At 38.2% G+C, this 26478-nt stretch overlaps 1 protein-coding gene across 3 annotated transcripts; it reads left to right on the top strand.

The window, feature by feature from the left end:
* Positions 1–602: 602 nt before the first annotated feature.
* On the top strand, positions 603–26258 carry THUMPD3 (THUMP domain containing 3). Of its 3 annotated transcripts, none has more exons than XM_046657506.1 (10): positions 603–681; positions 2237–2525; positions 3589–3666; positions 10397–10873; positions 12798–12928; positions 15410–15479; positions 17336–17451; positions 20940–21050; positions 22195–22318; positions 22508–26258. In XM_046657506.1, exons 2-10 carry the CDS (start codon positions 2271–2273, stop codon positions 22655–22657), a joined length of 1512 nt encoding a protein of 503 aa, XP_046513462.1. In that variant the 5' UTR covers positions 603–681; positions 2237–2270; the 3' UTR covers positions 22658–26258. The 3 variants fall into 3 exon arrangements, with proteins under 3 accessions (XP_046513462.1, XP_046513454.1, XP_046513472.1); XM_046657498.1 differs by lacking the exon at positions 603–681 and adding an exon at positions 716–1065; XM_046657516.1 differs by lacking the exon at positions 603–681 and adding an exon at positions 716–1116.
* The last annotated feature ends 220 nt before the right edge of the window (positions 26259–26478 follow it).

Here is a 26478-nt window from a genome sequence, read left to right as displayed (position 1 = left end):
ACGGGGTTAACTTTTTGTTGAATTGTAAAAGTTTCCTTCTAAAATAACAACTTAAAAACATGTATTTAAAGAGAAGTATTAAGTAAACAATAGTGCAATTGGTGCAAAAGCAGTAAAGGCAATATATAACTCTGGGACCCGTTTGAGCAACACTGGCTCAGACACTAAAAACAAGAATTCTAGAGTCACACCACCCAGGTTCAAATCTCAGCTCTGCCTCTAAAGCGCTGTGCGTGACATTTTGGGCAAGATATTTAACCTCTTTAAGACTCAGATTCTCCCGCTTTAAAACGGGGATGGCCCAGGCGACTTCAAAGAGTTGTAGGAACGGATGAAATGACACATGTGAAGCGCCTACTCAGTGCCTGGCACGGCTACGCACTCTATAAACGCCAGCTACTACGATGACAGGCGACGAAACCCACGGCGCTCCAGGCCCAGCTGGCCGAGTATCCCGGCCCGCGGCAGGTGCGCGCCGCTCCACATTCGGCGCCACGGCGCAAGGCTTTCCCGCGCACGTTCTCTGCCTGACCTTGCGCAGCGCCCGCCCCTAGTCCGGGGCCGCTGCACCAGCGCCACCTGACTTCCGTTTCCGGGGGTGACGGGGTGGCTTCCGGCGGCGTGACCTGGGCGCGCTGGGCTGGCGGGTGCCGCAGCCGGAAGGGTCTGCGCTGGCGACCGGTAAGCGGGCGGCGGGTGGGAGTGGCCGGGTGCGGCGCCGCTGACCTCGGGCGGGAGGGGCGACCTCCGTCATGCCACCGGGGCCAGCCGCGGGCTGCGTTGAGCCCGGTGCCACGGCGGAGCCCTTCGCGTTGCCTCTTCCCGGCCTTGCCCGGCTCTCGGGATTCTCGCGACGAGGGCCCTGCGGCTGGGAGTCGAGACCGTGCCCGCTGATTGGCTCTCTGATCTCGGACAGGCTGCGTCCTATCGTGGGCTTTAGCTACCTTGTTTGGAAGATGGAGGTCGTGTTCGCGGTGACTGTGAGCTCCTTAAGGGCAAGAACCGACTTGCGTTAGTGTTACACACCGTTGCCTGTCCCGCGCACAGAACGAGGACGAAGTATAGGTACTCTGTGCCTACTTGAGTTGTTTTGGGTCCCAAAACCTTGAAAATCTGGTGAGAGCTATTGATCCCCACCTCTCACTTCTCAACCCCCCCGCCGTGTTCAGATACAGAAATTTTGGTTTACTGTTTCAGATATTTCGTAGATCTCTATGCCCATCCCTGGATCCCAGAGCCTGGTCTTTAGTATGCGTTCAGGTATTTGTAGCCATTAGATAGTGGATGTTCCGTTAATCAGATTTAAACGCATGAGTCACTATCCGTTTCACAGGAAGGAGGAGGATATCCTGTTAGGAAGGTTTAATGATGAGCCTGGCAGTATGCTGTTCTCTCTCGTCTTCCAGCAGCTCTGGGAGAGCGGTCTTATTTAAATCCCGTTTTGCAGATGAGGAAATTGAGGCGTAGGGGAATTAACTTGTTTTAGGTCATTCATCCTACGAACGATGAGGGCAAGAATTCAAACCCATTTCTGTCTGAGACTCCAAAGCCCCATGTTCTTAGTTACTAGCTAAAAAAGAACTAGATGCAGAAATGTATTTGAATGTGCTCTCACAGCCTCTGTTCTGGGGTTGTTAAGGGTTGTAGTCATGAAGTGGCTATCATCAACATTGATGATTCCGAACTAAACATTGCATGCTGTGGAAATACTCTTACTTGTCTGCCTCCTTTTTTCCATAGTATCTGTAATGCTTGTTTAATAACATCATATTTTACGTTCTGCACTCTGTGCCCATGTTATTCAGTCCCTCTGTCTGTGCTGAATGTTGGTTCAGATGTGTTGACTGAAAATGGTTATATCAGTTGTGTTGCTTTGTTCTTCCAGTCTTCTAAAGCAGATTTTGGGGGGGAGGGGGGGGACCAGGAAGATTGGCCCTAAGCTAACATCTGTTGCCAATCTTCCTCCTTTTGCTTGACGAAGATTGTTGCTGAGCTAACATCTGTGCCAGTCTTCCTCTATTTTGTATGTGGGATGCTGCCACAGCATGGCTTCATGAGCCATGTGTAGGTCCACACCCAGGATCTGAATTGGCGAACCCCCAGTGTCCAAAGTGGAGCCTGCAAACTTAACTGCTACGACACGGGGCCAGCCCCCAGCTGTTTTTAATTATGGTTGAAATATGAGGTGGTAATGTTTGGGCCTTCCTTCTTTTTCTTTTCTGTACTAATTTTAAAGGGACTGTATTAGGAACCTTGGAAGCACTGCCAACATGTCTGACGTTCAAGAAGCCACCAACCAGCTCCTTGATGTGAACCTTCATGAGAACCAGGAGTCTATACAAGTGATGGAAAGTGGCCCCAGAAGTGAGTCCGAGCAATTCCAAGTCACTATTGGAGCCACTGTACCTACTGGCTTTGAGCAAACAGCTGCAGATGAAGTGACAGAGAAATTGGGGTCATCATGCCAAATCAGCAGAGACCGGGGCAAGATATATTTTGACATTTCAGTGGAAAGTCTGGCTCAGGTTTGAATGAAGCAATATTTAAAATCGTTTACTTAGTAGGTTACTTTCTGGTTTACAGACCCCTCTGGAATCCTTTTTGCTTTTCTTTGCTCTCCCCCAGTCAGGTGAATTTAGAGTATTACTGCATTTTCTATTGGCTATTAATCTATAAGTTTGACTAGTAGCTTTGCTGTATTTTTAAAGAGATCCTAATATTTCCTGAGGATGAATTCACCGGAAAAAATCCTGTGTGACTTATGAAGAAATTCTCAGTATCTACTACACATCTTTGAGTTTATTTACTTCAGCGTCTAACTGAAGTTTAGACTTTGGTGATGAAGCATAAAAGGAGAGATTTTTCTTTTAATCTGTGTCAAAGAAATTCTTGCTCAAAAGTAATTAGGAATCTGAAGGTGAGAAGTGAAGGTCAGCAAACTGCCATTCCATAGGATAAAAGCTAAGCTGTTTCTCATCCCCGTAAGCGCCATGAGGGCAGGGATTGTTCTCTGGTTTTTTTCGCCTTATCTCCCAGGCTTTTAGTGTCGGGCATCAAGTAGGCACCTAATAAATATCTGTGGGATGAGTTGGTAAGCAGGTGTTTTTCATCTAGTGTTTCGGTTAATAACCTCAGCAGCTTTGTGAAGATAGGCATTATTGTCATTAGGCTTAGGAATAAGTGATTTGCCCAGGGTTGCTCAGCTGTTAGTCACAGAGCTGGAGCTCAAACCCTGTGCTTTTAACCACTGCAGTCTGCATCGTGCCCCAGAAAGCCATGCCGGAAATAGGCTAAAGCCCCACTTGACTGTCTTCCTCTTGCCCTTCTCCCCTAAACCTGTGGTGCCCACATAATACTTGAAGCTTCTATCCTTCCATCTGTCCTTCTTCCTTTTCTCTAGGGGAATAGAAGCTGATGGGTAACCAAAAAGATGGGAGACTAGAGAGATGGGAAAATTTTAAAATACAAATGATAGCTATTAGCTGCTTTACAATCTTTGTACCTGATTTTTATATTTAAATGTTGATAGTTTGTGTGATTCAAAAGCTTTCTCAAAAGTTTGCTTCTAACATTTTTTTCCCTCCCCAGGTTCATTGTCTGAGATCAGTTGATAACTTATTTGTGGTTGTTCAGGAGTTTAAAGATTACCAGTTCAAAGAAACAAAGGTGAGCTATCCCAAACATGGTAGCTGTTTTTCCCCGATATTTCCACTTTTTGCATTCTATCACTTAGCATTACTGGTGCTTTTATAATATGGAATACTGGAGGCTTTTACAGCAAAATCTAGAGATGTGTTGACAGTCCATTCCAAAAGTTTTTTTTAAAAATCAATATTGCAGGCAGTGGGGAGTGGGTGAAATGTGTGGGAGGGGGTCAAGAGGTACAAATTTACAGTTATGAAATACTTAAGTCACGGGGATGTAATGTACAGCATGGTGACTATAATTAATAATACCGTATTGCATATTTGCAAGTTGCTAAGAGAGTAGATCTTAAAAATTCTCATCACAAGAAAAGAATTTTGTAACTGTGTGGTGACAGATGTTAACTAGGCTTATTGTGGTGATCATTTCACAATACATACAAATACCAAATCATTATGTTGTACACCTGAAACTCAAATAATACTGGATGTCAATTAGACCTCATTTTTTTAAAAAAGATGAAAGAATAACAAAATAAAAATAAATACAAATCAATATAGAAAAATATCGAAATTTATAAGAAATAAAACAAATTGTTTGACTTTCTTATGAAAGATATATACCTTAGATTAGCTTTGCTAATATATGTATTGCAAAATAGAATTGCTTTTAGATTGTGAACCAAGGAGCAAGTAACAGTTGTGTCATCTACAAATAACACTTTCTCTCACCATCTGCTTTTGCCCTGCTTTCTTCTCTAACTTTCTTTTTGGACATAAAGTCAGAGTAATATCTAAATACTCCTTCAGTTGTGAGGACAACAGCTTTGTCTCAAACTTGTATTTAGCATCTGATTCCTAAATATCAAGATGCTGTCTAAGCTGAAGCTTGAAATTCGATCTCAGTAAGGCTTGAGTATTTTTCCACATGGCTTTTTGGTCAGGTTTCCAGAGTCAAATGCTTGAAAATTTTTTTCTATCAGTTTTATTGTCTATATTAGAAATAATCTGTTTTTTAAAATGGTGATAGATACACTGCCTAATTCGCTAATTTTTATTTATTGGCAACAGGTTGATTGCCAGAACATGTAAAAACCAGTCAAAATGCTATGAACCCACAGCCTAGAAAAAGTAAAACCAGACCTAAAAGAATTCAGACTGAAAATAGATTAAATTTTTATTAACTACAAATGTAACTTTCAACACTAGTATTTATAACCCTTCAGACTTCTTATAGTCATTGCCAACCGAATCGTGTCTATGAAACTAGTAAATAACGGGAGGCTACTGAAAATTTTTGCTGCTAAGTATTTCAGAATTTTAATATCCAATTCTACACATGAATAAATGTTAACAAGCGTTTAAAAAAATTATGTTTCCCTCTTAAATTCTTGCCTCCAACTAACTAGGACGTTATTAATATTTTCTTAAATTCCTGCATTTTGCCATCCTGGAGTTTGACTTATTTTGGGTATTTTGGATCTCTAATTGGAGGTGAATTTGATATTATGGAATGGTTCTATATGAGCCAGCTTTTCAGAGTTGCCTTGTAAGTAACTGCAAAAGAGGTTGCTGTCAAAAGTCTTAAAAGAAGAGCGGCAGTGATTGAGGTCGATTTTTGGATCTGTGCAAGGGCAGCTTCCGTTGTGTGTGACCATGAAAAATTGTTAGGCCCGTCACCTTATGGACTTAAATTACAACATGCCTCAGTAAAACCTTGTTTTTAAGTATTTGCTTCTAGCTTTCATTCTGTTGACCATCGATTTTGTTCTCTGTAGTATTAGACTTTCCCGTGTCTTATCAAAAGCCCGTTAGTTTCAGCATTCTAATGGGTTCTCTTGTTTTTAAGTATTCTGATGATATGACTTTATTAGCCTGTTTGGTTTGTTTTTTTAAAAAAACTAACTTCTGTGACTTATATGGGTTTTTAAAAGCTAGTTAATACATGTACTGAGAGCAAAATTATAAAGATGGGAAGGTATATACAGTGACAAGTAAGTGTTCCTATATCCCCATACCATGCAGTTCCTTCCCTGGAGGCAACACTGTTAGCAATTTCTTGGCTATCCCTCTACAGCTATTTTATGAATATGTCTTTTATTCATGTATTTACACAACTGGAAGTATGCTATGCATACTGTTCTGTGTTGTGCTTTTTCTCTTTGTTTTTTTTCTTTTGTTTTCCTGTTTTATCTCCCCAAATCCCCCCAGTACATAGTTGTTTATCTTAGTTGTGCGTCCTTCTGGTTGTGGCATGTGGGACGCTGCCTCAACATGGCCTGATGAGTGGTGCCATGTCTGAGCCCAGGATCCGAACTGGCGAAACCCTGGGCCACCGCAGCGGAGCACACGAACTTAACCACTCAGCCATGGGGCTGGCCCCTGCTTTTTCTCATATATCTTGGAGATCACGCCAATATCATTGCTAGATTTGATTACCTCATAATTTAATCAGTCCCATTTTAGGATATTAGGTTTTTTTAATATTCTTTTGCTTTTACAGTGGTGGTGCAACAAATATCCTGTATACATCCTTGTACATATTCAATCTGAGGGTCATTTTTTGTTTAATAAGAGAGTTTATCCCATTGATATTTATTGATATGACTGAAATGTTTGGTCTTGGTTTTGTCACATTTGTGCTACACAATTCTGCTTTCTTTTTCTTTCTTTTTTGAAATTATGTTATGTATTTGCTTCACTTTTTCCACACGCATGTGTTTTATAAGGTTTGGAAGGTTTGTATTTGTTCTCCAGTTGTTATCTTTATAACAACAGGTTAATCTACTATTTACACAGTATTTTTGGGGGGAATTTTATTTCATATTATATAGTTTTATTTTTTTATTCAAGCAGTTTACTTTTAACAGGTTAATATAGTAATGGTGCAATGGTCTAAAGGTGTAGAAGGGTATACCATAAAAAGTAAGCCTCTCCCATTCCTGTTAACCTGGAAGGCACCCAGTTCCTTTACCTGGAGGAAAAGATTGTAACCGTTTCTCCTATAACTTTCTAGAGGTGTCTGTGCATATATAAATGTATGCATATATGCATATTGTCTTATCTCTACATAAATGATAGTTGATCCCTGCTTTAAAAAATGAGAAACTCACAGAGTTTAAATGGCCGTCCCACAAACACTCAGAATAAATGGCAGAGCCAGCCTTTGAGCTCCTACCTCTCTGACTGAGTATTCAAACAGTATATTTTGAATCCCTAATAAGAGCAGTGATGAAATTGGCATGTTTTTCACATCTCCCTCCTTCCCTTTCACCTTCCAGTTATTTTTCTTAGTGTTGACCCATATGCCTTTAAATATACTTTTATTTACCAGCTGTACCTTCTGTCCTTTGACCTCTGGCTATAAGACAAGAGGATATCAGCATGTTTACATAGCTTCCCATCTCTTACCTTTCCCCTCCAACTGCATGCCAGTTTGTGATATTTACATTCTCTTTCGTAGTCATAATCCCTATATTTGTTTTTATTTTAGTCCTATAGCTAAATAGATTACAGGTACACTACCTGTCCTTTGTTATAGTTTTTATCTTTTAAATGGCATGAATTCAGAAATGTTTGTCTTTCATCTGTATATTTGATTAATAGTTTAGGTATAAAATTTGGAATCATGCTGTTCTTCCTTAGAAGAATATTATAGGCAGTGTTCATTCTCTTCTAGCATTAAATGTTGCCATGGAAAATTCTGAGGCCATCCTGATATTTTTTTTCCCCTTATTTGTTGCTTTCTTGATATTTTTGTTTGATGCTCAGATACATATATACATTTATCTTTGAAGTCTAGCAAACTCAGTAGGATATGTCTCACTGTTGATAATTTCTTGTCAAGACATGTCAGTCCATAGAGAGATTCACATCCACTTACATTTCTGGAAAGTTTTCTTGAATTATTTTTTTAAAATATTTTTTGTTTCATTATCTTAAGTTCCTTCTTCAGAGATACCAGTTATACATATGTAGGATCTCTTCACTATCTTTCATGTTTTACCATATTCTCTCTAAGCCTTTTTTTACTTTTTGCTCATTTCCATTGTATTTGTTTTGCTTTTCTACACATCCCTTACTGTGTTTGAAGCAGTATCTTTTTCAGTATGGTCTTCATTTCTGCAATGATTTTATCTCTTTTTTTTTGAGGAAGATTAGCCCTGAGTTAACATCTGCCGCCAATCCTATTTTTTGCTGAGGAAGACTGGCCCCGAGCTAACATCCATGCCCATCTTTCTCTACTTTATATGTGGGATGCCTGCCACAGCATGGCTTGACAAGCAGTGCATAGGTCTGCACTTGGCATCCAAACCGGTGAACCCTGGGGCTGCCAAAGTGGAATATGTGAACCTAACCACTGCACCACCAGGCCGGCCCTGGTTTTATCTTTTTATTCCTCTTTTTCTTTGATGTCTACAAGCACCAGTTTCATCTCCTTGTGGTGGCTCACCTCATCTTCTTTCTTCTTTTGTATCTCTGCTTTGAACTCTTATTTTCAAAGGTATTCCCTCATTACATTTTTTGATGTAATGTCAGTACGTTTGATCAGTTTTCAACTGCTCTCTGGCAGTGTCTTTCTGGTCACTGTTTTTTGTCTGCTATTTGTTTTTCCTTTTTCTTTTTTTGTGTTTCTATAAATCTTGTGCTGATAACTTTTGATAATTGCTGATCTTTGAATAAGGGAGTTCCTCTTGGACCTGCTATTTATAGGAGGTCCTGTGGGAGAGGCCAGGAACTGTTCTAGGCCAGCAAGTAACCCCTCTGGTTCACTCTGAAGATCCTGTGACAAAGGGTTGTAGGTGCATGAGTTATTCTCCTCTTCCTTCTTTTTTTTTAATAGTTTTATTGAGGTATAGTTTCCATGCCACCGAATGAGTTCTTTTAACCATTACTTCTCCCTAGCCTGAACAGATCAGCATCTTCAGCGTTATTCACAGCGTAGAGTATCTCTCCGCAGCTCTGTTTCACCAACAGTTTCCAGCAAACAGCACATCTGGAATTCCTTGTTCAGCTTTCTTTTCTCTCTCCTGCTTCTTCATACAAATGTGGTCTAGGGAAGCTCGCTCTGTCAGCATGTACTTCTTTCCTGCTGTTCCAGAAAAGAGTTTATTTGCTACTCTTTGCAGACTGCTCTACCCTTCGTCTGAGATCTATAGGCATTCTCCCCCTTTTGTCTTCCTGCACCTCTGTTTGACCTTCACTACACTTGGGAATTCTTATGTTATGGTTCAAGTTTCTGGATACTGTGTAGATCTATTTAGAGTTGCTATTTCTGTTGTTTTTTCTTTTAGAATGGTTTCTGGAGAAAGAAAGGGGCTACACCAGTGTTATTCCACCATGTTAAACCTACAAGTCCTGTGGATGCCCTTTATAGGGAAATTATTTGTAGATAGGATTGAATTTGCCAAATGTGAAATTTGACTTCATTTCATCAGGTTTCAAGCAGTATCACATCAAAGTCTTCACTCTCGCCCATTTCAGGTCTCAGTTCTATCAGTCAGCACTGATGTCCTTCTACATTGCTTTTCGGTAACATATATTGTCTGTACCAGCACTCTGCAATAGAACTTTCTGATGGAAATGTTGTGTCTACACTTTCCAGCATGGTAGCCACTAGCCATCAGTGTGTGGAGTGTGGCTAATGTGACAGAAAAACTGAGTGTTTTATTTTAGATCATTTCAATTTCAATAGCTACATGTGGCTAGTGGCTGCTGAATTGGACTGCATGGCTCTGTAACGCCCATTTTAACATTTAATCACCTATTATCCTGGAGCTGTTTATTGAACACCTTTTGTATCCCACGCACTGCTCTAGGCATGTCGCTTATAGCAGTGGTCACGACGGGGAAGGTCCTTTGCACCCTGAATTTACCTTCTGATAGGAGGCTTGATGGTGAACAGTATGTAAACCTAGTAACTTTAGATAATGCTAAGCTCTGTAACGAAAAAATGGCAAGAGAATGACTTGAGAGACTGCTCTAAATAGAGTGGGTCTCTTGGAAGATATGCCTTTTAAACTACTATTAAATAATGAGACAGGAGCCAGCAGTGCAGCGAGACCACGTGAAGCAAATACCTTTCAAGCAGACGTGGGAAGTGAGGGAGAGAATGATCTTCAAGTGATGTAAGAGAAGTAGGCAGGAGTCAGATTATGTTGGGCTTTTTAAGGAATGTAGACTTTTTATATGTAATGGGAAACTGTGGAGGGGCTTTAAGCAATGGAGGGGCGAGATCAGATTTATTTTTTAAAGAGGTGACTCTACATACTATTTAGAAATTGGAGAGATAACATTTTTAACTGCTTAAGGTTTATTTTTTTTCTTGTAAAAAATACTACTGTTAAAAATAGTTACTATGTATACACAGCAAAAGTTCACAAGGAAGTCAGTCAGTGAGAGGTAAATTGCTCTCCTTGCCGTGCCTTTCATCCACCCACTTTCCCTCCCTAGAGGTAGCCACTGTTAACAGTTTTCTATTGCTCACATTTTAATCTTAAAGTCCTGCCTCCCATTTACCATTTTCTGTTGTGTATTATTCTTTAGTGGCTTACTTTGTATATATCTTTAATTTTCAATGAGATTTTAATTTCCTTAGTTGCAGCCATTATTTTATTTACTCTTGTTGTGCACCCCTGCCACCCCCAACTTAATCATTAATGTAGTCTATAGGCAAAGTAGGGGTTTATGTGTTCAATTGAAGTGGTGAGAAATGAATGAAATGGATGGATTTCATTCTCTGTCCTTTATAGGAAGAAGTTTTAAAGGATTTTGAAGAATTGGCTGGGAAGCTCCCATGGTCAGACCCTTTAAAAGTATGGAAAATTAACACCAGTTTCAAGAAAAAAAAAACAAAGCGCAAAAAGATAAATCAGAATTCAGGTAAAGAGAAGATTGATAATGGACGAGGAGACAAGACTGATGAGAGAGATGTTAAAAAAGCGTTCACTAGCAATCCCTTAGATTCACATATCTTAGACTATTATGAAAATCCAGCCATCAAAGAAGAAGTATCAACATTAGTAGGTGACGATTTGGCATCTTGCAAAGATGAGACTGATGAAAGCTCAAAAGAAGAAACTAATCCTGAAGTGCTGAAGTTTAGAGTCACGTGCAACAGGGCAGGAGAGAAGCATTGCTTTTCCTCAAATGAAGCCGCGAGAGATTTTGGGGGTGCCGTTCAAGAGTACTTTAAGTGGAAGGCTGACATGACCAACTTTGATGTGGAGGTAGGTACAGGCTCTGATTATGATGATTCAAGAAGGCCGTAATTACAGATTTGTAGAATTGTCAGACTAACCAATCTTAGGGACAGTTAAACTGAGGCCACAGAGCTAATAGGATGTGTGTGATTTCAAGAGCATGGCCTATGGAGACAGATCTAGATCAAAATTTTGACTGCACAACTGTGTCACTTTGGACAGGATGCTCTCTCTGAGCCTCTGTTTCAATTGGAGCCATTTAAGTGTGTCCCAAAGGTGAAATGAGATAATATATTTTAAATATTTAGTGCAATACGTGGTATACTGAGGACTCAATAGATGGGAGCTATTAAGACTTGAGTTTCTAAAGTCTGGTACTTTTTACAACATTATGTGGACTTTCATATTATAAAATTCAACCAGAATTAAACAACTTTTCTGTTTTTTGTGTGTCTTGGTTGTAGAGTTTTGCTACTAAAAAAAAGTGGAGTATATTTTTAAAACAAACCTCAACCTCCTAAAATGAGGACCTCATTGCTAATACTCATGCTAGAGCCAGCTCTCCTCTTTCTTAAATTCTGCTTGATTCCCAAACCCAGATACCTCTTTTTAACATCCTTACTCTCCTTGGTCTCCATCTTCTGCTACACAGATGATTCACGTGTGGGCCATACTAACTAGTCTTTAAATCTCTGACAGCTTAAAAGGCCCCTCGCAGCTGACATTTTTACCGAGAAGTCATTTTCTGTTGCTTTTGGGACACTTAAATCTGGGGCAAGTCACTTACTCTCTCTGTAATTTTTTTTTTTTGCATATCAAATCAAGAACAATTCCCCAATCCTTTTTTTCTCATAACAGCTGTTATGTGAATATATAGGCTAACTAGAACAATGATGTCCAAAAGTTAGCAACAGGGCTCGTAGGACAGATTCTGGAGCCATACTGCGTGGTTCAAATCCCAACTTAGAAGCCAGATGACTTTGGGCAAGTAAGCTGACATCTTTGCCTCAATTTCCTCATCTGTAAAAGGGGGATGATAATACCTAGCTCACCTAGAGGGTGTGAATATGAAATGAGGTATGAATGTCAGGTGTGTTGACAGTGGCTTCCGCATAAGAAGCTCTACATACGTGTCAGCTGCTGCTGCTGTTAAGACCATGATGGGGACATTTTAGGTGGAAGATTCGAGAACATATTTTATTTTTACTTTTATTTTCATTTGGATAGTTTATATTTAACTGTGTGTTAGAAAAACTGTAACTAGGACAAAAAAACATTATTTCACAGATGTTATTAAGTTTTAAAAATTACTAAGTAAGAAAATAATAGGTGGTAAAGCAAATGCAGCATAGTGTTAACGGTTGATCTAAGTGAAGGGTATATTTAGGAGTTCATTGTGCCAGTGTTCTTGTAGCATTTCTGTATGTTTGAAATTTTTTCCAAAAAAGTAAAAAATTTTTTAAAATGTATGTTAAAAAACCCATAAACCTTCAAAATATGTTCATATTATAAAAATGCAGGGGAAATCTGGTTATAGCTCACTTATAAATATAGTGAATGAAAAGTAAAGAACAAAACAGATTTTAAAATTTAAAAGTAGTATATACTATATGATTTCATTTATTTGAAGTTCAAAAAAAGACAAAACTAACTTACGGTGGTTGGTAGATTAATGGTTACTTCGGGAGGGTACTGACTAGGAGAGGGCAAGGGGAGCCTTCTGGTATGCTAGAAATATTATCTGTCTTTATCTGGGTAGCAGTTACACAGTGTATATATATGTGAAAATTCACTGTGCTGCACACTTAAGATTTGTGCACTTTACCGTACATATGCAAAGTATACCTCAGTAATAAAGTTACAAAAAGTAATAAAGCCTCAAATAAACCTTAGTCATAAGTACAGTTCAGACAATCCTAAAACTATTTTATTCTGTCTTGTTTTATTGTAGGTTCTTTTGAATATCCATGATCATGAAATTGTTGTGGGCATTGCATTGACAGAAGAGAGTCTCCACCGAAGAAATATCACACATTTTGGACCCACCACTCTTAGATCTACTGTTGCCTATGGCATGCTCCGGTAAGAGAATGGGTTTTCTGTCTAGATTCAAGTGACGCCTTGGTTTGAATTTCCCTTCACAACACTTTAATTTTTATGAGGTACTGTGTTAAAATCGGTGGATAAAGAATAGGATAAAAGCTAATGCTCTATTTCCCTTGTATCCAGTGCTGATTCCTTGTAATCCTGAAAATGTCACTTAATCACTGTCTCGGTTTTCTCAATTTTAAAATGGGAATGATAGTTCTCATCTGCCTCTTAAATGGGGTTGCCACATGTCTGTTTAGAAAAGATATATTGTATCTTGGGAAATAGAGCAGATTTTGCTTTGTTTCATTTCTGTGCAATGAAGCAGATGAAAGCAAGATTTTTTTAAACGTATAATGTGTAAATGAACACAGAGCTTTTACTTATATTTTTAAATTTTATACCCATAGCAACCCAGGCATCAACTTGGAATATTCCTCTTTTCCAACTGTAAGACCTAGCTTGCTTTCTCCTTTTCCCTTTTCCCTTTTTATTAGGTACTTCTTTGCACCATTAGGACAAGTTGTCTTCTCGAAGTTTCTGTTTTCTAGACTCCAAAATGGGTTTGATGTGAGACTTAAAAGATTATTAGTGAGGAGTAAATGCAGAACATATGCAAAATACTTTTTATATATAGTGCCTGGCATATCCTGGTAGTTAGCTGTATTTCCTTCTTTTCCAATCTTTGCTTCCTCTTCTACCCTGCTCGTCCACGGAGTTACAGTTTGACACAATTGCAACCTATCAATTCAATGACAGTAATAGAAAACTGGGTTCATTTGATTAAGGAAGAGCTCCTAGTCTTAATTCATTTAACAAACATTTAGTATCTCCTGCCAGGCATTATGGTAGGAGCCAGGGATAGAGTTATTTTGGATTCAACGATTAGAAACCTAAGTAAGCTAGTTTAAGATTAAAAAAGTGCTGATTGTGTGGGAGGGGGATTTTTTGGCAAGATACTGAGAAATCTTGGGGGATCCACAGAAAACTGAAAGCTATGGCTCAAGAAGGGTAGAACCAGATCTTGGGAAACCACTAGAAACCTAGCTAGCTACTTTTCTTTCTCCTGGGAGCCTATGGGCTCTTGTCTCTGCTCATCTGTGCAAATGGCTGCTCTTCATCTAAATTTATGTATTTCCAATTTCACATTACTAGCCTCATACTACCTAGGGCTTCTAGCTCTTTATTCTCAGTTCTTGGAAGAGAGAATCTGATTGAACACTTGCATAGTTTCGGTCAAGTGTTGCTGGGACCCAACAGCAATGGCTGGGAGTCCAGGGTTGCGTACTCCCAAGAGGGTTGCCGAGGATTCTTCTGCCTTGTGTTGAGGGGCAGGAAAAGCAAAGTAGAGCTGGATGGGTATTACAAACAGTATCCAGCGTTAGTCCCCAAGAATCTGGCTTGTGAGGGAGATAAATAATTACCTTACATGTGGTAAATATCATAATAGAACATGAAAAGATTAGTAGGACAAAAGAAGGAAAGAGAAACCTAGTGACCTGTCTGAGAAGGGATACTTCATAGAGGGGGTCACATTTAAGCCACTAACAGTAATGCCTCTTAATCCTGACTCTGTCACCTATTAGTTTTGTATCCATGGACAAGTTTTTTGTCAGCTTATCTGTAAAATGAGAATAATAATAGTAACCTACCTCATAAGATTGTTAAAAGGATTAAATGAAGGGCTGGCTCCGTGGCTTAGTGAGTAAGTTCAGTGCACTCCACTTCGGCGGCCTGGGTTCCTGGGTTCCGATCCCGAGTACAGGCCTACACAACTCATCAGCCATGCTGTAGTGATGTCCCATGTACAAAATAGAGAAAGACTGGCACAGATGTTATCTCAGGGCTAATCTTTCTCAAGCAAAAAAAGAGGAAGATTGACAACAGATGTTAACTTAGGGCGAATATTCCTCAGCAAAAAAAAAAAGATTAAATGAGATAATGCATGCAAAAAGCTTAAATCCATGCCTGGAAAATACTAAATGCTCAAAGGAAAGCAATTATTTTATAGAAGGTTATTATCTTTAAAATTAAATTCATAAGGACAGGAATACTGAATGTCTAATTGCCATTAAACTTACATTGATATGTATTTTACTTGATACGTTTAAGGGGTTTTTTTTAGTGTAACAATACCGGTTTATATGTAAATAACATGTTGTCTAAAGGCATATATATATGTAATATATAATACACATACATATTCAAAGATCTAGAAACTAAATGCCATCTGGGAGTGAAATGGAATTTCGGATGATAGTCAAAGGAGACTTTTAGTTCTATGGAATTTTTTTTTTAAGTGCTAGGATATAAAGTCAACATGGAGTTACAAATATATTTTTTAAATGAATATTGATTGGTGTTCCTTCATGCTAGCATAATAGGTCCTTAATTTTATAGCTTCAGGAATAATCATTGTGGAGGCCTCAGCTGTTGGTTGAAGTCTCTTCACATAGGCTGTTTTCTTTTCTCTAGGCTCTGTGCTCCTCAACCTACTGATATAATAGTTGATCCAATGTGTGGAACCGGGGCAATACCAATAGAGGTAATAACTTTTCTTTAGCTTTTAGATAAGCAAGTGATACGTCCAGAATGTTCTAGAATTAATGGGCAAGTTAGACTTAATGATATCACCAAGGTTGGGTCAGTGGACCCAAGAATTTTGAAAGAATTACACCAGTAAAGCTAGAACTTCTCTGTAAAGGATGTAACCACTTACTACGAAAACCAAGGACTAGGTAAATTATAAGTGATATTTATCCAGTGGATTCCAGAGAAGGCTGAGAATTGTAAACTGGTGAGTCCCTTTTTATAACAGACAAGCTGGCAGACTTGAAAGAAAAGATAACTGAAGGCATAAGCATAAACTGGAGGAACGCGTTTCATCTCTACAAAGTGAGATTACGCTTCTTAATGCACTTAGGTTCCTGAAGGGAGTAAATATAGTTGTAAAAAGGGAAACCTTTGAACATTATTTTGATTTTTTTTTAGGAAGTCTAACAAGGTTACATACTAAATGCTCTTAAATAGTTTTCAAAATTACTGTGACATTGAGAGGACTCAAAAACTGCCTAAAGCAAAGTAAGAAATGGAAAGGCATTTTTCTAAGTCGAGGATATTTAATAGGAGAGTCTCCTTGAATCAATATTATCTATACTTTTATAAATAATTTGGAAGAGGGCACTCCCATTAAAATTGCTTAAATTTGTGAAACATAGTAAGTTCTTAGATACAGTATACCTAAATCCAAGGGGAATAAAGTGCATGGAGACAGCCAGAGTCTGTGAGTAGGCAGAAACTGGACAGATGATGAAGTCCAAAGCAACCCACAAAGGGAAAAAGAATCCAAGTTGCAATTAGAAGATGACATCTGTCATCTGGGAGTTCAGATCCCAGAAGGAAATCATAGTAGTCTAAATGCCTACTGTTTTCTGCCAGGTTTAGAAGAAAAACACAAATGTTGAGGAATCAGAATCACCTGTGAGGCCTTCCTCACACTCTATAGGTCTCTCCCACATCCCTCTATGTCACCCTCCAGCATCTGGGCAGAAGACAAAGCTGTGAAGCACTGTGTTCATGGATGAGGGCATTACTGTTCACAAAGAAGAGGTGTGTGTTCCTCATCCCTAAACAGAGGGCAGCATTTTCTCTGCTTTCATGTCAGAAACCGTCTGTTAATCTGCATAGAACATTGTTCAGGCCTCAAGTAGTATGTCACCTCATTCCACAAGTGATATTTGACAGCTTGGTATTTATGTTCTGCTGGCATGTTTTGACATGAAATTAGAAAATGCTTTCAGGGATCTGGTGGTTATCATTCAAAAGCCGATGCAATGGAGATGACATTTTATTTTGAAATTCTCAAATATTCCATTATATTAGATTACATAAAGTCCCATAATCACAAAAGGGTATAGGTTGGTCAGTTTGATTTGGTTAAGTTTTTCAAACCACGTTTGTATTTAAGATCTGTAATGCCTTCTATGTGCCAGACACTTCTGGGTGCGGAATTGCATAAAATACCACACCTGTCCTTAAGGACTTCCCAGATTCATTGAAAGGCAGACAGGTATAGAAATAATTACGAAGAGAACAAGTGCAGTGGTGGAGATATGTACCAAGTGCTTTTCGGGGTGCATGAGAGACAGCTTGAGGAGCTGGGGTTGATGTCACAGAGGGCACGATATTTGAGCTGCGTTTTGAGAGATAGTAGGAATTCAGCAAGCAGAGAACAGGAGGGCATTTCAAACAAGTGGAATAGCAAAACTGACAACATGCAGTGTTTTGCCACTTTAGAAAAGCATTGGGTTGTCTTGTTTATTGAAGATTGAAATGATTTTCCCTTTAATCATTTTTTTGCAGTTTTCTACTTGTGTTTTAATGTATACTCTTGTCTTTTAGGGGGCTACTGAATGGTCTAACTGTTATCATATTGCTGGTGATAATAATCCGTTGGCTGTGAATAGAGCTGCAAATAACATCTCATCTTTATTGTCCAAGAGCCAAATTAAAGAAGGGTAAAAATTTAATTTAAAAGATTTTATAGCATCTCGTAGCTTTAGATAAGATAATCACTTTTCTTATTGACTTTATGAATTAAAACCCCCAGTGCATTGTGAACATACTGTGAGACTCTATTTAGATTTTAAAAGTTTATTGAAAATAATTCATATTTTAAAAATATTTTTCCATTTAGCTATTATTTCCCCACCCTAATGCAACTTTTATTTCTATCTTCCTTTTTCTTTCCTTATTCATATGTCTTTTTTCCACATAGTGGAAGAACATGTAGATTCATTTTAATTTCACAAATTTTCCAACACTTTTTATATAGTCTATTTTTTAATGACTGCTTAATATTCTTTGTATAGAAATACTACAGTTTATTTAGCCTTTCTTCTATTATTTGGCACTTAAAAAAATTTCAGAATTGGAAGAGACCTCAGAGCCATTCCCATGGTGCCTAAGTGTCCTCTGGGAGATCCTGACCTTCTAGCCTGTGTCAGTACCTCTCATGACTGCCTCCAGTCCAAGGCTTTGATTGCATCTTTACACAGCTTTGAGTGCTAGTCGTACCTTTTAGTGAATTGAGTCTCTCCCTGTACCTTCCTACAGATTTGGTTCTTTTGTCCCATTTGGGCCCATAAAGAAAAATCTTATCTCTATGTCAGATGATGACTGACATCGGGTCTTTGAACGGCTATCCTACCGCCCTGCACTTGTCCACCCACCCTCCACATCCTCTCTTCTCCAAGCAAAATATTCCAAGGTCCTTCAACCATTTCCCTTTCCTACTCGTGTATTGAAAACCCATTAGCCTCTGGGAAATTTTGATTTTCATTGAAGATGTACGTCATTGTAGTATCTTAAGTCTAACCCGCTACTCCAAATTACATTTGACAGTACCATCTGTGTCAGCCTTTCACTATTCTTTCAGAATCTCAGCTGTCTTTGGGAAGAATTGGTTGAAATGTCATTTGGTCTACAGTTTCTTATCAGAGGCCTCATCATAAAACTGTCTCACTGGTGCCCTTCATTTTCTTAGAAAGTGGCAGGAATAGGTAGTGGTCAGCAGATTTGTTTGGTCTTACAGGTGCTCCACATCCTGAATAAACTTAGCCTGGGAAGTCATTATATCCCATGATTGGTCTTACCGTATCTAGAAACAGCTGCCTCGATAACTCTTAGTGTGAGGTTTGTATTTGTATGTAGAAATTGTTTTGAAAAATATGTACTCATTTTATGCAAATACTTATATTTATTACTTATACATGGTATGCCTAGTACTATTTTTGTCTGTATATTGGTTATCCTCTTTTCTTTGCTAATTTTTTTTCCCCTTTTTTGGTTAGAATTGCCAGTGCTTTGTTTTGTTCTTTCATATACTATTTGTTCTATGGCTTTGATGCTCAATGCTTTTTGTTTTTTATTCCTATTTCCTATTGAGGTGTTTTTATTTGTTAGCTAAAATCTTAAGTTATATGCTGTGTCATCTTTTTTTTTTTTTTGAGGAAGATTCACCCTGAGCTAACATCCGTTGCCAATACTCCTCTTTTTTTTTTTTGCTTGAGGAAGATTAGCCGTGAGCTAACATCTCTGCCAATCTTCCTCTATTGTTTTGTATGTGGGACACTTCCACAGCATGGCTGGTGAGTGGAATAGGTCTGTGCCTGGGATCCAAACCCATGAATCCAGGCCACCGACGCAGACTGTGCAGAACTTTAACCATTACACTACAGGGCCAGGCCCAGCCTTAAATGTCTTCTTTATAATGATAAGATTTTTCTTAGAGCTGACTTTCATGCTAAGTACTCCTGTTGACCATATATATCCTATAGATTTTTTTCTTCTTTTTTTTTTTTCAAGGAAGATTAGCCCTGAGCTAACATCTGCCAATCCTCCTCTTTTTTCTGAGGAAGACTGGCCCTGAGCTAACATCTGTGCCCATCTTCCTCTACTTTTTATATGTGGGACGCCTACCACAGCATGGCTTGCCACGCGGTGCCATGTCTGCACCCAGGATCCGAACCAGCGAACCCCGGGCCACCGAGAAGCGGAATGTGCAAACTTAACTGCTGCGCCACCAGTCTGGCCCCCTATCCTATAGATTTTGATAATTCTCTATTTTGGTTACTTTCTAGATTGTTGGGTTGTATACTTGATTGTCTCTCATCTAGTTGTTTAGGCTAGTGCTTTTCAAACTTTGATGTGCATATGAATCACCTGCGGATCCTATTAATGTACAGATTCTGATTTAGTAGTTTTAGGATGGGACCTGGGAGTCTGATTTCCTAGCAAGCTTCTGTGTGTTGATGCTGCTGGTCTGTGGCCCTACTCTGAGTAGCAAGAGCTTAGATCATTTTTTATACATGAGTAGTTGAACGGTTTTAATTTATTTTTAATTTATGTTTTATTATAATGAATAGATTTTTATGGTATATTTTGTTTCATATTTATTGGGATTTTCTTGAGGTTTACTACATGGCCAGGGTTTTTTGAAACCTGATAAACATTTTTAAACAAGTTATTTTCTATTTTCTGAATATTTTATCTTATTTTTCAGACCCTCTGCACCTTCACTTTTTGTCTGTGATTTGTACTATTTATATCAGTCTTACCTTGATTTTTAATATTTTTGGCTTATGTTGTTTTGTTTCAGTTATTGTTACTTGTGATTGTAGTACTCATATTTTTGATTTTTTTTTCCATTATATAGTGACTGTTGCATTTTATTTTTTATTAAATATCAATATAACCCTTAATTTCTCCTCATAATCTTTGATTTGCCTTACTACTTAGCCTGTGCATTATTGCCTGTTGCATTTTGTTTCTTAACTCAGTAGCTTTGCCTTAATAGGGAAGATTTAAATCATTTATATTTATTATTATATTAATTCTGTCTTCTGTCATCTGTTTTTTTGATCTTTTTCTTTCTTCGCCTTTTTTAATAGTATGATACATATATTTGTTTTTAAATCTTAAAACAGGTACCTCTATATTTACTAATTTTACATATCCTTTGCTTTAGATGTCCTCTTATTACTACATAGATGTACCAGACTTTATCCTTCAGATGTTAATTCATAATCTTTTTTTCTCTTTAGTGTTTTTTCCCCCAGTGTGTCTGTTTCATTGATGTTTTACATTGTCACTTCTGTAATTTAGTGCCTCACCACTGTTCTCAGTTGTCTTTGTGTAGCAATCTTGTTTTCCTCTTAATCCATTTGCTTAAATTGTAGATGAAACAGATGTAGACATCTTTTGAAAACCGGTCTTAACCGTTTTTAAAACTTCCTTGTCATTCTTATAGATTTGCTATTTGTCATTATAAAAGTTTTATCTTATGACCTGTGCTTTCTTCCTACATTCTCCTTTAAAAATTTTGCTTAAGTTGTTGTCACTGATATTAGTAGCATTTTGTACTTTATAGCAGCCTCTTCAGAAAGAATTTTCTTAAATTTCATACATCAGAATACGCTGAAGCCCCTTTCCTTTGTCCCCACAGCAGACCCTCCTGGGGCTTGCCCATAGATGCTGTCCAGTGGGATATCTGCAATCTGCCATTGAGAACTGGCTCTGTGGACATTATTGTAACAGACATGCCATTTGGAAAAAGGTGGGACTTGGTTTTTTAGAAAATGAGTTTTACCTTCACTTGTTATACTAGTGCCCACTTGTCTTCTAAATCTGTTCTGTTTTCTTTGAGTTTATTTTGTCAGAAATCTTCAGTTCCTTTTAACAGACTTAATAGAGCAGTTTTTCACTTAAGAATTATAACAATATGATGGATTCACTCATTTTCTTTCTTTGGAGAACTCAGGAATGCATTAATTTCATTTTGATCCTCACCACAGGGAGTTCATCCACTTCCTAGCCCGTTGTTGAATTACATGGTACTTCATACAGATGGAGGAAAACTTGGTTCTAGTTCTCAGGATAATGACTTCTAATCACTGGTTTGGTTTATAGAGCTTGCTTATTATGCTCATTAAGAGGACAATTTATATAATTATTATAGTTGTCAAAAATTTTTTTCTGTAACCAATTCATTCACTTCAAAATTCTAAGCAGTTTACTAAGTTTGATCACTCATTTCATTGACATATAATGGCAAAGCTCTAGCTTCTCTCTTTTTGAAGATTAGCCCTGAGCTAACTGCTGCCAATCCTCCTCTTTTTGCTGAGGAAGACTGGCCCTGAGCTAACATCCATGCCCATCTTCCTCTACTTTATATGTGGGACGCCTATCACAGCATGGCTTTTTGCCAAGTGGTGCCATGTCTGCACTCGGGATCCAAACCGGCGAACCCCAGGACACCGAGAAGTGGAACATGCAAACTTAACTGCTGCACCACTAGCCAGCCCCTCTAGCTTCTAAAAGGCAACTGTTGGGGCCGGCCTGCTGATGAAGTGGTTAAGTTCACACACTCAGCTTTGGCAGCCTGGGGTTCATGGGTTTGGATCCCAGGCACAGACCTACACACTGCTCATCAAGCCATGCTGTGGTGGCATCCCACATACAACATAGAGGAAGATTGCCACAGATGTTAGCTCAGGGACAATCTTCCTCACCAAAAAAAAAAAAAAAAGTTCTTTATCTCCACTTGCAAGAAATAAACTTACCCTTCTTTAAAAAAATAAAAAGCAACTATTTTTCATACCTTTGGATTTTCTTATTGCAATGAAAATGAGTTTTTAATAACTTGTTTCATATAGTCCTAACTATTCAAAGTATTTGACTCATCAAACCTCCTTTTATAGGATGGGCTCCAAGAAGAGAAACTGGAACCTTTATCCTGCTTGCCTACGAGAGATGAGCCGTGTTTGTAGACCAGGGACAGGCCGAGCTGTCCTACTCACTCAGGACAAGAAATGCTTTACCAAGGTGCTGTACGTTAACTTAAAAGCTCTGCTTGTGACCACCTTAGGATCTTTTAAAGTAGACTTGGGCATATTAGTTCAAGTGGGATTTGTTTTCTCTTCCCCTAGTGTTCGCTCCTGGCAACTAAGACCTCTGGTTGCTCTAGAAGCAGATTGTCAGCTAGTTACTTTTATGCTTTTTGTATGTACACAGGCATTATCCGGAATGGGACATGTATGGCGGAAGGTGCATACTGTCTGGGTGAACATAGGGGGTCTTCATGCCGCAGTTTATCTTCTGAAACGTACGCCTCAAGCTTTTGTTCATCCTTCAGAGCAAGATGGAGAAAGAACTCTTTGGTAATGTAAAGAATGAAGATGATTAATAGCATTTGTGCTTCCCCACACTGGAAACGTCAGCAGGAAGAACTTGCTTTGAGAGAAAAATAGTATTAACAGAAGTGCAGTTTGCACTGTTTAAACTGGTCTAAAGCTCTTTACTCTGGTTAGCAAAAGGTGGGAATGAATGGAATGGAATTCAGTCTTAAGAGAAAGCAGAGCTTTTCTTTGGAGCTGTTGTGAAGGAGTAGCTGGGCAATTAGTACTTTTCTTAAAATGCTTTAAAGATGCAAAGCCTACTAAAACACACTGGGATTTGGGTTTAGAACATTTTATTTTCAGGCTTTTATAGCAGTTCCTATTTTCCATTGTAGGTGGTAGAAAGTTACCCTGGCCTACTGGAAAGGCAGAGAACATAGTCAGAGCATCTTAGGCCACATCTCATTGCCTATGCAGCTTTGCTATTTAGTTGGTCAGGCTCTCTTTATCAACCTTAAAAAAATGAAGCATTATTTTTGTGTTTGCCCCATGACAAGATAAAATCTCACAAGACCTAGAGGAAAGCTTACCATCTGCCTTAAACGTGTTACTCAGATCAATACACAGAACTCAGAGGACTAGGATTTATCAAAATAATTGCACAGATACTTTACTGTTAGCAATATAGAATGTTTCTATTTATAAATAGCAGTAAATGCATTGGTTGATGAAGTATGGGACCAACAAGCCACATTTAAAGAAATTTTTCTTTCAGTACACAAGGTGGTGTTGCTTTTCAAAGTCAAACAAAAACTTGTCAAAGTACTTTTGTTTATTGGTTTCTTAAAAGGACTAGAGAGCTGATGTATCTTTGAAATAAAAAGTTTCATGTAAGTTCTTTTGTTATTTCCTTGTGGGTCACTATACATATTTAGTTGCTTTTCCAGTTGCAGAAAAGTCCTTGAGACAGAGGAAAATGTGACCTCAACATAAAGTCCTTGTGAAAACGGTGCTTCCCTGGGACAAAGAGTAATTCGGGTTTTATGTGAAATTCTTTATATTCAGCTTATTTTGGAGCTTCTGGCTGTATTCAGCTTAAATTTTCAGTGTCATGTTAGTAATAGAATAGTACTACTTGTATTACCTTTTGATGTCACATTTAGAATAAGAGAGTACTTCCTTCCTTTGAAAGAATATTCTGAGTTCACATTAGCAGTACAACCAAAGTCCTAACCTGGTTTCTCTGATATACTACCCCTCACTTGAGAATGAATTAGAAATAAGATATTTATAAGGGTTTTACATCCTAGACTGGAATTTTGACCACCATCAGAATACAGTTGCATTATTATGGGCTCAACATAAAACCACCTTTCACTTCTGCCAAACCATTTAAACCTCTAAATGAGTGTTGATCAGCAGTCCACAGCACTAGAAAGTGCAAGGACCATGTCTCTCTTCACCATTGTTTACCAAATGCCTGGCACAGTACCTGCCAGTGGACTTAATATTTGTTAACAAATGAATTAATATTTTTGTACACTGGCTTAGTTTTTATGTATATCAAATTTGCGCTTGATCCATCATCGTTTTAGTCCTATTAAATACCACTGTAAAAACATGGCCAAATTTATGATGCAGATAGGTAGTGAACATTGTCTGCAATAGTTTGCCATCTTCCTCCCTGGCATTGTCTTATAATCTGGCAACAGGAACAGGAAACGGGCTGAGGATACAGAAGAGCTGGGATTGAGTTTTGTATGCCACTACTACTTCCTACTTGTGTGACCTTGGTTTTTTTTAACCTTTGAAGAGGGTCTCTTGCACCACAAGAATGTGAAAAGGTGGGGAAGGTAATCTTAATAACCTGAACACAAAATGACGAAGTTATGGACCAGAGCTTCTGTTACTGGGAGAGTCAATCAATTTTAGGGGGGAAAAAACAACAAACACTGAGATAGATTTTATAAATTTAATGAAAGATAGTTATTTCTCACATACTGACAATATATTAGTGGCTAGAAAGAAAAAAATCCATTTGTTTAAACATTTCTTTTAAAATGTTCATAAGAATGTCAGGAAACTGCTGAAACTGTAGGTGCTGGCATATCAATGTCAGATATGGCTCAGGTCTCCACTGCAAGGACCAAAAGAAAGTTGAAGGGGACAGCCCTGTGGCTGAGTGGTTAAGTTTGCGCACTGCATTTCCGCAGCCTGGGGTTTCGCAGGTTTGGATCCTGGGCGTGAACATGGCACCACTCATCAGGCCATGCTGAGGCTGTGTTCCACATGCCACAACTAGTAAGACCTACAACCAGAAAGATCTACATCTATAATATACAAGTATGTACTGGGGCTTTGGGGAGAAGGAAAATAAAATCTTAAAAAAGTTGAAGACTGGAAAAAAAAGGAAGTATTTTAAAAGGTCTGTAAGGTATCTAAAGTACAGTAAAGCCTACAACTGCTTAATATTAATTAGTGAGATAGGCATAGCATTATTCTCAGCATAGCATTTCCCAAAGTCAGGTGAGATGTTATGTGGGAATTTCAGTGGGAATATGGTGAAAGTTTGAAAATTGTATGAGGAAAAAAATCAAATTTAATTATTGTACCTTGGTACATTTTTTTTTTAAGTTCAGGAGAAACACCATATAAGGTCTCTCCTGTACCAAATTTTAAAAATGTGCATAATAGGAAAAAAATGTATCATTGTTTACAAGAGGCCTACTCTGTCACCCTTATACTTCTACCCCAAGGTTAACATGTTTGCTTATCACTTGTGAAGTTGTAGCTATTCAAAGATATATTCTATGATAAAAGAAATTTTCAATGGAAAGGGGAATGGTATTTGTTTTTCTTGAGCCCAAATTCTAAATTTCTAACTGCCTTCTATATTTAGCCTTGTATGTCCCACCTCAAACTCAACATGAACATACCTTTATCCACTAAAACCTGCTCCTTGTTCTAGCATGCCCATTCTCTGTCATCCAGACGCTATCCTGGAAGTCATTTTTAACTCCATCCAGTTATTCAACAGGCATTTGAGTGTTTACTATATACATTCTGCTAGAGCAGCTATTTCTCAAACTTCTTGGATGTAGGACCCCTTCATATTCTTAAAAATTGAGCACCCCAAATAGCTTTGTTTACCAATATTTTACCATATTAGAATTTAAAACAAGAAAATTATAATAGTAACGAATGCATTACATGAACATTTTCATGGAAGTAACTATATAACAGAGAAGAGTGGCATTGTTTTACATCTTTGCAATTCACTTCTCTTAAATGTCTGCCTTAATAGAAGGCAGCTGGACTTTTGGTTATCTTCTGCATTCAGTTGGTTGAGATGTTACTTACTTACAATTTTCAGAATTTCATGTGTTGGTCATTTGGAAAATAATGGTTCTCTTAGTTACATAAATTTTCCAAATGTTGACCCAGTTCATTATATAACATCTAAGAAAATTATATTCACATCACCACCTATCTCATAAAAAAAACCCCTCAAGTATTGGGCAGATGTTAAGCTCCTGATAGTAGACAGAACTTTTCCCAAAATCCTAATTTTCACTTCAAAGTTTGAATTTTATCACTGACAACAACTGCTGTTAGTTGTTTTCCTTGAAAGGCTCACTTGGTTCATATTCGAAAAAACGTCTGCCAAATAGCCAACTCTGACAACCAAAATTTGAGTCATTCTTTCATGTAAAAATGATGTTCCAAGAAAACAGCTAATTCAGCTTGCAACGGAATTGCATGAGTACTTTTTCTTGAGACAACCATTATATTTTAGCATATAGCAGAAGTACTGTATGCAAACTTTCCATCTCATCCCTCATGTTAAAGTTACGTGCTCAGGGTCCA

This window comes from Equus quagga, chromosome 1 (genome assembly GCF_021613505.1).
Source record: "Equus quagga isolate Etosha38 chromosome 1, UCLA_HA_Equagga_1.0, whole genome shotgun sequence".
In the NCBI taxonomy this organism is placed as follows: domain Eukaryota; kingdom Metazoa; phylum Chordata; class Mammalia; order Perissodactyla; family Equidae; genus Equus; species Equus quagga.
This window is presented reverse-complemented; position numbering and strand designations above follow the sequence as displayed.